Source organism: Cannabis sativa, chromosome 5 (assembly GCF_029168945.1).
Source record: "Cannabis sativa cultivar Pink pepper isolate KNU-18-1 chromosome 5, ASM2916894v1, whole genome shotgun sequence".
NCBI classification, from domain to species: Eukaryota; Viridiplantae; Streptophyta; class Magnoliopsida; order Rosales; family Cannabaceae; genus Cannabis; species Cannabis sativa.
In genome coordinates, this window is record NC_083605.1 from 71,296,213 (window position 1) to 71,312,402 (window position 16,190).

At 32.5% G+C, this 16,190-nt stretch overlaps 3 protein-coding genes across 3 annotated transcripts; 2 read left to right on the forward strand and 1 right to left on the reverse strand.

Moving 5' to 3' along the window:
* LOC115716887 (NAD-capped RNA hydrolase DXO1-like) lies at positions 1-5,821 on the forward strand. The gene is made up of 13 exons (XM_061115928.1): positions 1-520; positions 990-1,282; positions 1,732-1,797; positions 1,934-2,012; positions 2,231-2,310; positions 2,414-2,437; positions 3,350-3,474; positions 3,797-4,013; positions 4,124-4,177; positions 4,279-4,325; positions 4,747-4,831; positions 5,065-5,128; positions 5,244-5,821. The coding sequence occupies exons 1-13, from the start codon at positions 148-150 to the stop codon at positions 5,345-5,347; spliced, it is 1,611 nt and encodes a 536-aa protein (XP_060971911.1). The 5' UTR covers positions 1-147; the 3' UTR covers positions 5,348-5,821.
* Positions 5,822-6,411: 590 nt separating this feature from the next.
* Positions 6,412-7,886, reverse strand: LOC133038011 (phosphoglycerate mutase-like protein). The gene is made up of 4 exons (XM_061115929.1): positions 7,596-7,886; positions 7,144-7,214; positions 6,759-6,866; positions 6,412-6,531 (listed from the first exon to the last, which is right to left on the reverse strand). The coding sequence occupies exons 1-4, from the start codon at positions 7,759-7,761 to the stop codon at positions 6,442-6,444; spliced, it is 435 nt and encodes a 144-aa protein (XP_060971912.1). The 5' UTR covers positions 7,762-7,886; the 3' UTR covers positions 6,412-6,441.
* A 6,182-nt stretch (positions 7,887-14,068) lies between these two features.
* Positions 14,069-14,674, forward strand: LOC133038484 (uncharacterized). Its single transcript, XM_061116651.1, has one exon. The coding sequence runs from the start codon at positions 14,069-14,071 to the stop codon at positions 14,672-14,674; it is 606 nt and encodes a 201-aa protein (XP_060972634.1).
* The last annotated feature ends 1,516 nt before the right edge of the window (positions 14,675-16,190 follow it).

The window sequence follows — 16,190 nt, forward strand, 5'->3', positions numbered from 1 at the left end:
TGGTTTCAAAAGCTTGAGAAACACATGGAAATGGAAGGAACATAAATATTCTGTGTTAAACTTTGTAGCCTCATTCACTGCTAATCATCACAAACCCAAGAACTCGAACCAAAACTCAGGGGAGGATTACAGATTACTCCTCCTCTAATGGATTTCTCAGAACAAGAGTTAGAAATCTTCGGAGAAGACGTAGAAGAAGAAGAAGAAGACCCTGACAAAGATACCCAACACCAGGGGAACCGATCCTCTTCACCTTCTTCACCGTCATCGTCATCCTCCTCTTCCTCTTCATCTTCAGCGGCTTCTTCGTCTTCTAACGCTACCGACGGAGGTGAGAGCAGTAGCGCCGCTAGCGGAAGCGCCAGCAGTGGCGGAGGAGGTGACGGTGAAGAGGAGAATGGCGAAGAGGCTGATAACCGTAGTAGTAGGGCATACTTTGGGGATGAAGATAAGGATCTGTTTGGGTCTGATAATGAAGAGTATATCAAAACCCCTGCCATTAGTGCTTTCTCAATTCCTGGTACGGATGCGCAAGTTTAATTATTATTTTTTTTATTTTTTTTCGATATTGGGTTTTATTTAATAGGTTTTAGTTTGTGCTTTTGAAAAATCTTATGTCTGTATCGATGAATTACTTGGTGGGATTTGACGTTTTGTTTTACTTAGCATCTTTCTGTTTTTGGCCGGATTTACTTTTTGAGCTAATGTATCTGTTAATATATGATGATAGTTGTGGTTTGCTTGCTTGGGTTTTATAGAATTGAAGGTATATATATGGATATATATATGTATGTATTCTTATTAACTGAATTAAGGAAGATGAACTACTGGGCTATTCCTGTTGAGATGACCTTAGTGATTGAAATGTTATGTTTGTATATTGATGGATTCTGCTCTGAAATTGCTTGCAAATTCCCATTTGAGCTGATTTTATTTTGTTTCTGGGTACTTGCAATACATTGACAAATGCATTTTCTGCATACTTGCAGTACTGCCGCCTTTGATACGTAATACAAACACAAACAATAACAACAACAGCAACAACAACCACCACCACCACCAGGGTGGTAGAGGGGGTTTCGGTCGCGGTCGATGGCAAGCTGGACATCATAATGATAGAGGAGCTGGCATACTGCCCCGACCTGGGCCTTATCCTCATAGACAGAACTTTGGTTACGGTCCCAAATTCTCCAATGGTCGTAACGATGAACGCTTTGTTTCGGATCTGAAGCTTTCAAAAAGTGAAGAAACACTATCAAGAAAATGTATCACTTTTCAAGAAGTAAGGCAAATGTTGCCGTATTTTATTTTGCTTTGATCAATTTTTTTATTTTCTTTGGTTTAGTTAATACAGTTTGATATAACTTGCTTTTCTAGTTATGGAGAAATATATGACTAAGTATTTACTCATTTAGTCTCCATATAGTTTTGCCTAAACAATTCGATGTTATAGCTGATGTTTACATTCTATTGTCTATAATTCAATGGCCATCGATGACTGATGCAAAGTATATTAGTATTCTGTGTGGGTAGTTCTATGTTGTATTTACATGGTTTGGTCAGGACCTTCTTTCTATGAAAGTTGCGTTGTCAAACCACCATAGTCACCCACATTTGTATTTTCTGTTTGGACACGATTTTTGTAAATTCAACATTTGCCTTGTGAACTTAGGATTGTTCCCTCGTTATTTACCTGAATCCTTTGCTGATAATGCTAATTTTGTCCAATAGCCATGTGAACTTGCCAACTATAGTCGCGTTGAAGGTGGAGAGGTTTTCTTTGATGATCGCAGCTTGGTAGGCTTATTCTTTCTTTGGTTCTTAATGAGGAACAGATAGAAAAAGAATATTTATTTAATTTACATTTACTGTGGGCCTGAAATTCTGTGTCGATTTGATCCCTTCTCCATGGTTGTTGGTTTCTTCATTTCAGAGGCTTTTCAAGCGGCTTATTTCCGAAGACATTGGAGCTGATCTTAATGATGGTTTTGATACTTTTATTGAGAAAAAAGGTAAAAGACTGAGAGTATTACAATGACCAATTAGATTGCTGACCACTTTAGTCTAGCTCAAGTGGCAAGATGTGTGTGTTGAGGGCTGGGGTTCGAATCCCATGTGTAACAGTTAAAAAAAATACTGAGAAGAATACTTACTCTTTATCAATATGTATGCATTTCTTTGGAGTTATACCCATGAGGCATTGATAGTCACAGGTCTGTTTTTTTAACAGATTTGGGATCTCAAGGCTTTGGTGACCTTCTTGGCTGCATACGAGACAAAAGTATACCACTCCAAAACATTCATTTTGTGGTGGGAAACCAATAAACTTTTATTTCTACCTTCCTTTAGTACTTAAATACATTTTATTGCTTAGTAGTGACTTCAAATTTCTGTCTGTGTTGTTTGTCTGCAGACATACCGTAACAACCTTAATAAGGTAACTGCTGGTTCCTTTGTCAGTGTAATTTTTTAGCATATTGTGGATAAATCATGAATATATTACTGCTAAAATTTCTCTGTTCTGCTATTAATGTAACTTAAACTGCAAGTTTTATTTCTTTTTCTTTTAATTTACTTTTAACTCTAAATCTAGTTCAATAATGGATCTTTGATTAGTTTATGGTTAGCGATATTACTTGAGTTATTTGTTAAAATGGTTAGCCATTTTTTCATGTTCGTGTTTTGCCAAGTTAGTGACTATAGGAGTAAAAAATAAATACAAATAAAGCAGATATAGCAGATTTTCTCTTTATAAAAATCTCTGAAAATGAGACACTAATAAGATGATACTCAGAACAATTCCTTGAGTGACTATTGTAAAACCTTAACACTGTTTTGTAGAGGAGAATGGGAAGAATGGAAAATGAGAGAGAAGTGGAGAAAAAAGGAAAGATCGTTTGGTAAGGAAGAAAATGAAAAAGAAAGGAAAAGGGAGTGGAACTTTTTTGGTGGATCCAAGCAAAATTTACTTCACTTGAAAATGGATAGAAGATAAGGAGAAACTCTCACTTTTTGAATTTACAAAACTAGCTGTAGTAATAAATAACATATAAATAGTTCAAAATTACTAATATAAGGATAAATAGTAAACTTATAATATCAGTGCATTCTTTCCACCACCAAAACATAGGAAAGGAAACATGTTCTCATTCGATTTTACAGAACTAGTATAAACTATAAACTACAAAGAAAAATGATTTCCTTTCCATCCAACACTTTTTTCTTTCTTCTCAAGTTTTTACGTCCTATTTTCTTTCCTCTCTGCCAAACCTAAAACTAGACTGTCCATTTATCTTTACAGATATAGTTAACAGCTCGTACTGAGCATCAACTTCTCCCTTTTCTGTAGATAATGGCTACTGCCTATATTCGGCATGAGCCTTGGGAAATGGGAGTGCACAAAAGGAATGGAGTTGTATATCTTGATGTTCATAAACTTCCAGAAAGGCCACAAAGTGATTTTGAACGTCGAAGGTACTAAACATTAATATCTTCTCAAGAATGGTTGCTATATCTTATGCTTTTGTTACTTAATAAACCTTTAAACTAAATAGTTCAGTATTTAGTTCCCATTAAATATTGTATCTTATAATCAGTTATGTTCCCGTTAAAAGATTGAAAGGAAAAGAAAAGTAATAGCTGAAGGAATTTTGATTGCTATATCTTAAAATCACTAAGTACTAGATGTTAAAGATGCAGCTTTTATTAAGCAAACGTTTTAGGAACTTTTAAGATTTCTACAGGTATCTAGTTAGAGATAAGTGATGAACTTTGTAATTTTGTCTTCTCGCTGCAGATGTTATTGGGGATATTGTTTTGAGAGCCTTGCCACTGAAGATCCAAGACGAACCGATGGAGAAGGAATTCATCATGTCGATGCCAATGTCGAATATTGTTCTGTGATTAAAACAAAGTTAGGGGCTCATCGAATTTTGATGGGTGCTGAAATGGATTGCTGTGATTCAACTGATGATGGAAGAAGGTTTTATGTGGAGCTAAAGACAAATCGTGAGGTTGTGATACATTTCTATTTTGTTTAACTTATTCGTTCCACATTTTGCTCTCTCATTTACGTCTCCAATCTCTTGACCATGTCGCAATCGCTCACTTACTTTCTTTGCAGTTGGATTATCAAACTGAGGAAAGATATGAGAGAGAAAAACTTTTGAAAGTCTGGGTATGTTCTCTTTTTTGGTGCTATGAATCCTTGCGCTTTGTGGACAACTTTTCAGACATTCCACCATGCAATAACTTAATATTTTGTATTTTTGTTAACAGATTCAATCATTTTTAGCTGGAGTCCCTTATATTGTCATTGGATTTAGGTATGTTTCAATTTCTTGATGGAGAGGCTAAATTCTGTACAGTTTGTATAGAGTGCATTGTATATGTTACATTCATTTCTCTTTTGTTTGTTACTAAGCTAATTGCAATACCTTTTTTTTTTATAAAAAAGCTAATTGCAACTTGCAATACAATATGATGGACTGTAACAAAGTTGAGGGAAAAGATAAGAACAAACAGTTACGTAGTTAAATAGTTTACAATGGAGATGGGGAAAATATATGTAATCTTAATATTGATTTTTGAAGTTGGCTATTAAATGAGTGCATTGGCCAATGTTATGGCTTACCCGGCCATGTTCTACCACACTGAAAAGCATATCCTTACTGAAGTGGCCTGGGTTTTTGTGAATTTGTTCCTTAATTTTAATTGTTAATTTGACATGTCTTTCTTACTGTACAGAGACGACAGAGGCAAACTTGTCCGCACAGAGAGACTTAGAACCAAAGACATAACACAGCGAGTGAAAATGAAGAACTACTGGCAGGTAATTTTCTGGCTGCCAAATTTATATGCTTTTCTTCAAAGTTAGATTTAGGATTATCAGCACACCCTATCCCAGATGTGATAGCAATTACAGATGATTGTGACAATCTCTCTTTGTAATCTTGATATTTTCTCAAATTGTAGAATCAGACTATTCTGTTGATGGTAAAATTTTTTTTGAAGTTCATGACTTGTATTGTAATGGCGAGTGAGTTCTGATAAACTGGTTTGCAGGGAGGAGTATGCCTAGCATTTGCCGACGAGGTGCTGTGCTGGCTCTATGGAACAGTTAAAGAAAGTAAGTTGTTTTAACCTCTAGAATCATACAACAGGACATGTTGAAAAACCTTTAAAGTGATTTAGAAGCGAAATTGGATTTCTTTTGATTACTGATTATGATTGTGTGGCCACAGATGAAGATTACATATTACAATTTGCTCATCCTTTCACCCGTTTAGAGCTTCTTCAAGCTCAATCTTGCCCTGAAGAGATCACTAACCATGTTGCACAATTGTAGAGTAGTGGCTCTCATACTTTTCTTTTTATACCTCAAATTGATTATGGATAAGAGGGGTTTTTGGTTATTTAATTTAAACCCCCTTTCTTTTATTTTCATAAAAAATTCTATAGCTAATAGCACCACTTTTAATTAGGTGATCGATCTTATCGAATAATGGAAATTTATATTGTAATTTCTTTTTTAGAGTACTCTACTTCTTTTTCAATAAAATGATGAAGAAAATAGTATAGGATTAATAGACAAAAATGTCAATGCCCACAAATGGAGAATGTTATTAGTTCAAGATTAACTCTCAATGCTCTTTACAAATTTATTTGTTTATTTATTAAATGGACTTAACAAATTCATTTGAATGTTAATGTAATTGGCATGTAATACGGTTGTACTTGTGTGATTTTAATTTTCGTTTCATTTGTATATTTTTTTAAACTATTAAATGAATCATTCTTAATTAATTAAATTGTTGGTGTATATTTTGTGTGATTTGTTATGGTTGGTTTGGTGTAATCGTAATCATAATGGAATTACCATTACAATTTTGCCGTTTTATTTTCAAAATATTGTAAGACTTTCACAGTGTAATCACTATTACACCTTTTTTAAATGATGAATATGGATTACAAGTGGACTATAATCACTATTACACTATTTGCATTAAAATGAATGGCTAATCAGAGTTTTTTCTTTTGGAATTTAGATATGCAAAGTGCTTTCTAAATTTTTAGGCCGTAAAATTATATTTTCGAACGGTTGAATTTAAAATTTTTTTGTTCAATTTTAAGTTTGATATAAATAGAAATTGAGAAGATACATTAGTATATGTCAAAAATAATGATTTTAAAAACAAATACAAATTACATATATATTTCAAAGCTATGTGTATAATAATGAATATATATTCTCTTAGCTTCATAGAGCTCTTATATTTTTGGTGGTGCTTTCTCAAGTTATTTTTTCAAAAATAATGAAATACATATTCTAAAATTAAACAATCGTGAAAACTTTAAGGTGGCGTTTGGTTGGGAGGAATAAAAACATAGAAATGGGAATGAGAATAGGATTAGGAAATTAAGAGCACTTGAACATAAGTATTAAGCATACCTTAACAAAGGAGAGACGATTACTAGTTCAACTTTCTTGTGAAGTCCACATGCTTGAACATGTTTGTTAAGATTATCAACCTGTTAATATCATACCACAAAACCAATCAGTAACATTAGCAGTTTAATGAGAAAAATTATTTCACTTCCCAATCTTGTAATTTCAACAAAGTCTCCCCTGAATTTTTCAACAAAATTCGTAAATTTTTCCCTCAAATGTTACACATTTCCCGGAAATTAGGAAACTCTGTCAGTGAACAATGATGAATAATTTATTAGTTTTAATGCAGAGTGACTAATATTTTTACCTGATTCCAGCCAAGAGGGGTAAGTTGCGCATCAAAATAGTCATAAGACATATAGTTGCTGTGATCTTTATCGCCTGCAACATTGTGAACTCCTTGAGCATGTCTTACCTAAATACATTGCCCAGTTAAGACCATATGAAGAAATTACAAAAATAATTTCAATTTTCTCTTGCTTAAGAATATTTTCTTAGATTAAGATTTAGAAGTTAAAACACTAAAAATATATTCAAGAAAAGATTTTTAAAAAAAAACCTTCTAAAGTTAAAAGAAAGAGATATTTTCCTCCCTATTCTTTCCCTCATAAAATCCACAACATATAAGACCCAAATCACTATAACCACAATTATATAAGTATATATAGATCCCTTAAAAAGTACCCACATACCAGATGAATAGTTTTGGAACGATGCAAAGGGTAAAGACTTTGACCAACTGTGGTGGCATCCATATCTGGCTCTGCAATTATCATAAACCATAACCCAAATATACATTATTAACAAATATAGACACACACACAGATATTATTATAGCCAAGTAAATCTCGTGTTAAGAAAAGTCGCATCAAACCAAAAATATTCTCTTTTAAGAATATACCAAAGCATATTGTTAAGAAAATCTGTTCAATAATTATTATCATGTTCAAAAAAAAAAAAAACTGCATTAAAAGAAAGAACAGAAAAACCGTTGCAGTTCAATATTTCATAAAAAAAAAAATAAGTAGAGATTTGACTCATTGATCTTCACAGGAACACAAAACAAGATAATAAGATCCACAGAAAGAAAGGAAGGAAAATGTGAAAAGACGGTTGGAGGAATTAATTGGAGAGACAAATTAACCTGAGATGAGAGTATTAGAGGAAGAAGATGATGATGATTTTGGGAGAGATATTTTGGACGTGGGAAACTTAATAGGGGCAAAATGGTAATTAAAAGGAAGAGATGTGGTGGTACTACTGGTATTGGTATATATAGTACTAGCAAGGCCAGGGGAAAGGGTAATCATTTCGGCTTTTCAATGGCGCCAGATCCAAAACAACACCTAAGCTAAGCTAAGCTAATCTCTCTCCACTTACGTACGCGCATGGTGTATTTTAGACCACCCTCTCTCCACCTGCCGCCTACCACTAATATGTTTTTTTTTAGCATTGCTATTATACACCGGTAGTACCTAGCACTTTCTTGACATGTCGCGTTGCGATTGGTTAGCTATACTCGCTAAAAGTTATTATATTAAATTATATAGAACCGATACTTAGTTGGACCAATATTGATATTAACACATAAGAGAATACTAGGCACCACTGGTGACCTTTAACATTTCTCCCTTTTTTTTAGCTTTTAACAGGAAAAAGGTTAAAAGTGACCATTGGTCTTTAATTGGTTAGCGGTTTTTTATAATTTTTATTAAAGTAAAGAGAAATGCTAAAAGGCACCAGGTGGTGTCTAGCACCCTCCTATGTGTCAGTATCGCTATTGGTCTAACTATGTATCGGGTCCCACATAGTTTAATATAATAATTTTTAGGGAGTATCGCTAGCCAATCGCAACGTAGCATGTCGAAAAGGTATTAGGCACCATTGGCGCCTAATAGCAATGCTCTAAAGTAAAATAAATAGAATGCGAATTAAATTATACTAATAGTAATATTACACTTCAGAAAAGTGTTTGGTACTATGGGTGCCCTTAAAATATGTGAAACTTATCCCATATTGGAATGAACGATTGCTGTGCTTTAGACACCTTAAGGTGCTTCTTTAAAAGTAAATATTTCATTTATTGTTTATGGGTAAGTTTATAGTACACTCCAAAAGAGATATTTTAGTAGATCTTTTATCTATTTCGGCATTCAGGATATTTCTTTAGTCTAATTTTTTTCATGGTCGTCTACGTTATAGTAATTTAGGACTACTTGTAAATTTTTATAAAATTCCAAATAGTTTACAATATCGAAAATATAGTTTAAATATTTTATTAAACCCACAACTATTTTTTTCTTATACGAATGGTAAGTAACTATAAATTATTTAGAATTTTTTGAAATTTACAAAATATCTTAAATAACTATAATATACGCAATTAAAAAAATTAAAGTAAAATTTTTTCTAGATACCAAAATAATTAGAAGATTTACTAGGACACCCCTTTTAAAAGGTGTATGTACTTTAAAAAAATTAGAATATCTTTAAAATTACATTTTTTTTATACATTTAATTGTATAAAAGTAGTATGTATCTACTTATCACAATTCTATTATGAAATAATGTAGTACAAAACACACACAATTTTTTTTTTTTAAAAAAAAAAACAAAATATTATCATAAAAAATTATAGAAATTGTGCACCTTAGACTCTAGTATATTTGGATTTTTAAAATTAAAAAAAAAAATAGATATAAATTTGTAAGATCTCACGTATATTTATAAAAGTAATTTTTAATATTTTATAATAATTATTAAATTAAAATATATAAGATCTGATATTTTATTGCACTAATACTTGTTGACGTAGAAATTTGACGCTAATGAAGCTAAGTCTACTTCAAATTTTTATTTCTTATGAGAATTACAAGAAATTGGCTGAGGCAAGACCTTCAATTTCTAGAGAGAGAAAGTAGAGAGACATGATCTAACCTTATGGGGACTTAGAAAAATGTGAAAAATAAACTAGAGGGCTCTCCTTTTATAGGGAGTGAGGTCTTATTAAAATATTAATAAACTATTACAAAAAATATGAAAAAATCACTTTGGGCAGATCTTTGCCATGGATGATGATCTAATGGTGAAAATTATCAATTTTCAGAGATTGAATCTCGTCCGTCAGATCATTCTCCGGTAATTTATGGAAAAAATTGTAACTATCTTAAGCACGAATTTTAGACTTAAAATCTTCAGAATTGCGATATGGATGTGAGACATGACTTGATAGATCTTTAAAATAGCTTCGAAAGACAAGTTCGATTACATCAATTAGATCAATATTGAGGGAGTTATGGTCATTTTTCTAAAGGTTGTTCAGCACTTAATGCCCAGGTTGACATCCTGGCGTCAACCTGAACGTTGGGTAAGTGAAAAAAGGTCTCAAACTTGTAATTTTTGATGCCTAAGTGATATCTTGACTTCACTTAGTTAGATTCTTTGTCCTGGTAAAGTTATTCTCCAATTCGCGAAGATGTCGCTTTTTGGTGAAATAGGGTAGACTCGAAACTTCCTGATTTTATTGATATTCCACCTTGTTGAAAATGTAAAATATTAAAGTGTAAATTTGACCTGTCACAAGTCGTAGCTCTCGTTTACTAAAAAAATAGTCAAATGGTCGAAACAAAATCAAATTCTGATAAGCAAAACCCAACACACCAGGTCACGCGTCAACCTGGGCATTGGGTGCTTCCCGGGGCTCGTTTTGATACTTCTAGGGCATTCAAGATTGTGAACGAGGTCTCCTACCCCATTTTTTTTTTACCAAAATAAGAAGGATACTCGGAGCAAAATTTGCGTTTGAGGAGCGAAAACATGTGAACCAAGTTGCATGTCAATCTGGGCGTTGGGTCAATGCCCATGTCAACCTAGGCGCTGGGTCCCTGTTTCGACCCCCAAAAATCTCGTTTGCTCCCCAAGATCACTTGTATCTTCATTATTCTTGAAGACAAAAAGGATGCCTATAACACATTTCATGAAAAATGACTGAAAATATCCTAGGTTGACAAAATGTCAACCTGGGTGCTGGGCCCAACTCCAGTGTCAAACTGGACGTTGGGTCTAACTTTTTACCACCAAATGGTTCTGTTTGATTTTTGGAAAATCTTGTATCTCAATTATTCACAAAAACAGAGAATATACCCAGTAGACTTCTTAGAAAAGTTTATTGAAAATGGCCCAAATTGACAATATGTAAACCTAGACGCTGGACCCAATGCCTAGGTCAACTTGGGCATTGGGTCCCAGCTCTATCTCCTACATGACTCTGCTTGTTTCCCGAAAATACCAAAATCCTAGTTGATGACAAAGGAGAATATTCTCGGAAGACTTCTTTTGAATTGTTGTTGGAAATGACCCAAATTGACAAAGTGTCAATTTAGGCGTTGGGCCCAACGCATAGGTCAACCTGGACACTAGGTCCTTGCTTTGCCTTCCATGGCGATCTGTTTCTTTCCCAAAAGTACTTGATTTTTTGTTTTGAATAGAGACGAATAAAATGCTCAGGATACTTCTTCAATATTGTGGTTGGAAATGCCCAATGTTGATAGTATGTCAACCTGGGCGCTGGGTGCCCTGAGCACCTAGTGTCTCGGGTGCTCAAAATTAAAAGTGTTTCGACTCTAATTTTGTCGCCTCAAATATGTTCGTGACATGTCTTATTTATGCCAAAGTACAAAGTTTGAGCCATTTGCACTAAGACGGACGCAAACACTAAAACCCTTGTTGGGATGTCAATCTGGGCGCTTGGTGAAAACTCTCGGCACCCGAGTTGACTTTCGGGGTGTTGTTTTGTCTCTTTTCAGTTTCCAGACATTGGACTTGAATTCTTTTTATTTTCTTGATTTAGAATACTGAAATATGGTGAATTGAAAACAACTTGACGGGATCCAAACACCCATTCCGGAGTTCTCGAAGGCAATCTGGGCGCAGGGTTATAGACCCCTCCTAATTCGATTGCTATGATACGAAACTACTCAAATCCGAGATTTTTTTTTTCTTGTCACGTGTTAAATATTGATGTCCACGTCACCATAGTCAATTTTCGGGTAAACAACATACTTATTAGAATAAATTATGAATATAGTTTTGGTTATTTAACTCATAATAAAAAATGCCAAGGGATACTTTAAAATGCCAAGTATCACAAAAGATGATATATTAATATTGATGAAATTTAATATTGAATTTTACATATTTTAATTTAATAAATAATATAAAAAATTATTAATTCACCAACAACTTACAACGTGCTATATTAATATAGTGTTAAATTAATATAGCGTTAAAAATTTTAAGTTGCCTTTATATATGTAGTTTTTTTTTTATATATTATATATATTTTGAAATGATATTTGTAGTTTCAAACACAACACAATTTAGCTTTGATAATGTTCCATTTTTTGGCTTAATAGGCGGTGAGCGTACGATTCGATTGGCCATTGGGGTTGGAAGTAGACTTTTTGGACCGATTGATGAGTTTGTTGGACTGTATTACGATTTACACCGAACACACGTGCTAAACTAAACCTTCACGTGTATAAGTCCTTCTCCTTCACTTTCCATTTTTTATAATAAAACTTTCACTTTCCATTTCATTTTTTCTTGAATGAATAGACGTCTATTAATAAGAAAAGAAATTAAATTTCATGGTTATTACAAAACAAATGTTTCGAAATTTGAGATACTAAAAAAAAGTTTGGCATATCATTTATTTGTTTCGGTAATTAAAGGATTTTTTTTTTTTTTTAATAATTATGCATGTTTTATTTATAATCGTCTAAAAATTTGAAAGTTTATAATTACATATTTTATTGCACATGTAATTATTTTTTTATACTTATAGTAAATAATTGTTTGGATATTATTTTTTAATATTTTAAACTATTTAGGATTTTTTTAAAAAATTACATATAGTCATGAATAGCTACAACATACACAATTATAAAAAAAATAAGATGAAAAAATTCTTCTAGACACTAAAATAGATTGAAGCATATTATAAACTAACCTTAAAGTTTTATTATTATTTTTGGAGTAATTTGCGGCATAAATACTTAAATTTAACTCTCATTTATAAATAAATATCTAGATTTAATTTTTGGTGGGTAGTATTACCTAAGTTATATTTCTAGAACTCTGTAAGTAGTTGACCGTTACATATCAAATCATTATGCACGCGTCATTTTTATATTGATATATTTAAATTAATTTTTTTAAAAGAATAAAAATTTAATGACATGGACCAATTAATGATTGTTATATAGTAATTTACTTAACACTTAGCAATCATGTACCTACAGAAGTTACAAAAATATAACTTAAATATTATTACCGTAAAGAAATAAACTTAAATATTTATCTACAACTGAGAGTTAAACTTAAATACTTATACTGCAAATTACTCTTATTTTTTTTTTATCTTTCATCATTATTTTATAATAATAATTTTACATAATTTTTTTTTTTTTTGATAATTAAGCAATGTTATATAAAGTTAAATGTTACAAGAGCACTACCCATAGAGTGTTTGAGAGGTTAGAAGAGTCAAAGGAAATAAGAGAAATAAACAAGTGATGAGTATGTGATAATAGATGTGAGAAATACTCACTAACCCGACTTCCTACCGCAGCCTCATTGGAAAATTGATATACCTCACAATCACGAGGCTTGATATTTCATACGCAGTTAACCACCTTAGTCAATTCTTATCTTGTCCACGGGTTCCCCATATGCATGCCACTCATAGAGTCCTACAATATCTTAAAAAGACTCCAGGTCAAGGCATTTTTTCCCTTAAAAAACTATCCCTAGCATCACTGCCTTTGCTGAAACTAGCTTGTCTTCAGCCAATGTTCAGTTTTCGTTTTTTACTGATGCATGATGCAGACTGGGGCAACTGCCAAGATACAAGGAGATCCGTTTCAAGTTACTGTATCTTCCTTGACAACTTTCTATCCTTGCTAAAAAACAAGTTGTCTCTCGATCCTCTGCTAAAGCTGAATACCGAGCCATGGAAAATGCAACATTTGAACTTACTTGAATCCTTGCTCTCCTTAAAGACTTTGGTGTATCTCCGATCACTCCTGCAAAGATGTATTGTGACAATATTACTGCCATCCACATTAGTAAAAACCATGTTTATCATGAGCGTACCAAACATGTAGAAATTGATTGCCATTTCATAAGAGAGAAGATCCAACAAGGCTTGCTACAATTGATGCACGTCTCCTCACAGCAGAATCTGGCTGATATATTTACCAAAGCCCTTCTACCTACTCATTTTTCTAATATTGTATTCAAGATGGGTGTACTCAATATTTATACTCCATCTTGAGGAAAGCTATTAGAATTAGTTTCTTTGGTTATACAATTAGGATTTTGTTATGTTAGTTTGTTAGCTTCTCTCCCTAAACTGACTATATCCAATTGCCTATACATAAGGCTCATGTAACTTTCAACAATTCAATTGGATCAATAAAACTTTATCTTCTCCATTCAATCACTCTGTTTCTCTCATATAGGGGTATTTGATATGGGCTTTCAATGAGAAATGTAAATTAAATTTAAATTTGGTATAATTTATATTTGTGTGGTCCCTCTTACTATCTCCCTACAATGGTCATGCTAATAACCAAGAGAGTAGATGTTAGTAGTCTATGCCCGATTTGTGAATCACATGATGAAACCATTCTCCATGCTCTTGTCACATGTTCTGTGGCAGCGACTTGCTGGGCAAAGGCTGGTGTGAACACAACTATCGCGACTGGTATGGATTTCTTAGACTGGTGTGCTACCACTTTCGATTCTGCTTCTAATGAAACCCAATGCTTGGTTGCTGTTCTTTGTTGGGCCATTTGGAAAGCTCAGAACGATAAGGTGTGGAATAACAAGCTGCCTAATGTTTATTCGACTATTGCTTTTGCTATTACTTACCTTGGCCAATGGAAGACCACTCAAACTCCTTTTGAGTCATCTCAGCTGGCTGCTGGTTATGGAGCCGAGCGGTGGAGCTCCCCTGTTTCAAATGGTGTCAAGGTTAATGTTGATGTTGTAGTTTTTGAAGGGTCACAAGGCTATGGCTTTGGTGTTGTTGCTAGGAATGAATTCGATTATCTAATTGAGGGTGTTGCACGCTCTTATTTGGGGGTGGTTAGACCTGAGTTAGCGGAGGCGATTGGGGTTCGTGAGGCAAGTTGGATCAAAGCCAATGGCTGGTACTAGCAGGTAACACTAGAATCTGACTGCTTGTTGGTCATACAAGCAATCCGAAGACCCTTGACCATGATTTCTAGCTTTGGTTGTAAAGCTTTACTTATGGAATTGGGTAATGTTTTAATTTATTTTGTAAAACGTTCAGCAAACTCAGTAGCTCATTCATTTGCAAGAGCTTTTAGTTTTTATCCTGATCGTACTTTCAGTACGGGGGATGTCTAACTGATTTGTTGCCTTGCTTGGTAGCAGAGTTTAAAATTTAATAAAGTTTTTGATTATTTTCTTAAAAAAAAAAAATATTGTGTGGTCCCATATTTAAATTTATTTGTGAGATAATTTCATACTCTTACATTAATCTCAATACCTCTAAATTAATGTCCATTAAATAAAACTCTTACATTACATTTAACACCCCATTAAATTTTGAATCCTATCTTTAATTTATTCTGCGTATAGAATTATATATTTGTTTGTCCTATTTAAAGTTTGATACCAGAATTTATGAAAATTTTGAATTAATTATAGAAATGGTTAGCTTAAATTTAGGTTCACCTTTTTGTGCATATTTTTCATCAAATTGACTTGGAAGATGAAGCTTCTGAGAAATTTCCTTAGGATTATTAGTAGTTGATGAGTAGAACGACCCTCTCAAGCTGCAAAATAATAATAATAATAAAAAAAACTTAGTATATGAAAGACTAAAATGCCAACTGTCTCCAATATAATATCTAAATATAGTACTAAGTTTAACAAACAAAAAAAAAAAAAAAGAAGACAAAATGTTATATTTCATTTCACACACATTGTGTTCTAATACTTGATAAAATATTATCATTTAATTAAAAAAAAATCATTAATAATTAATCAATTATATATATATTTAATTATTTTGCTGCGCTAGCACATGCCATTTTGTTTTTTTTTTTTGAACAAAGTGCATGTCATATTTAATTTATACCAAATTTAACTTAATTTTTAGCACATTATTAGAATATTCTTCTAAATATTAAACTACAACAGTACATTTTATTAAAGAGTGTACTATACACCTAACAAAAAAAATGAAAAGGTAAATTATAAAGTATTTTTGGACGTGAAATTATAAAGTATTAAATAAACATCATAAAAAATATAAAATACTAAATCTGCATTTTCAAAAAACACAAAATACCAAAAAAAAAAAATATATATTTTGGAGAATGCTTGATGAGGTGGAAAGCGCAAAATATAAAGATGTTATACCACTGGAGATAAATGAATGCTATTCTTAAAATTTGCATTGATGCCACACAATGACATTGGTGCTATGTCTTTTTTATACAATAAAATATTAAAAGTGCAATATATATATATATATAATAGTTTAATAAAGAAAAAAACTTATATATATAATAATATGTGATATCATAATTATAGCATTTTTAAAATGCATTATACTATTAGAGTGTTTTTAAAAGTAAATGTGCCAAAAATGATGTGGAAGAAAAATAAAATATAATATTATATTTTGGATGATGTGGAGATA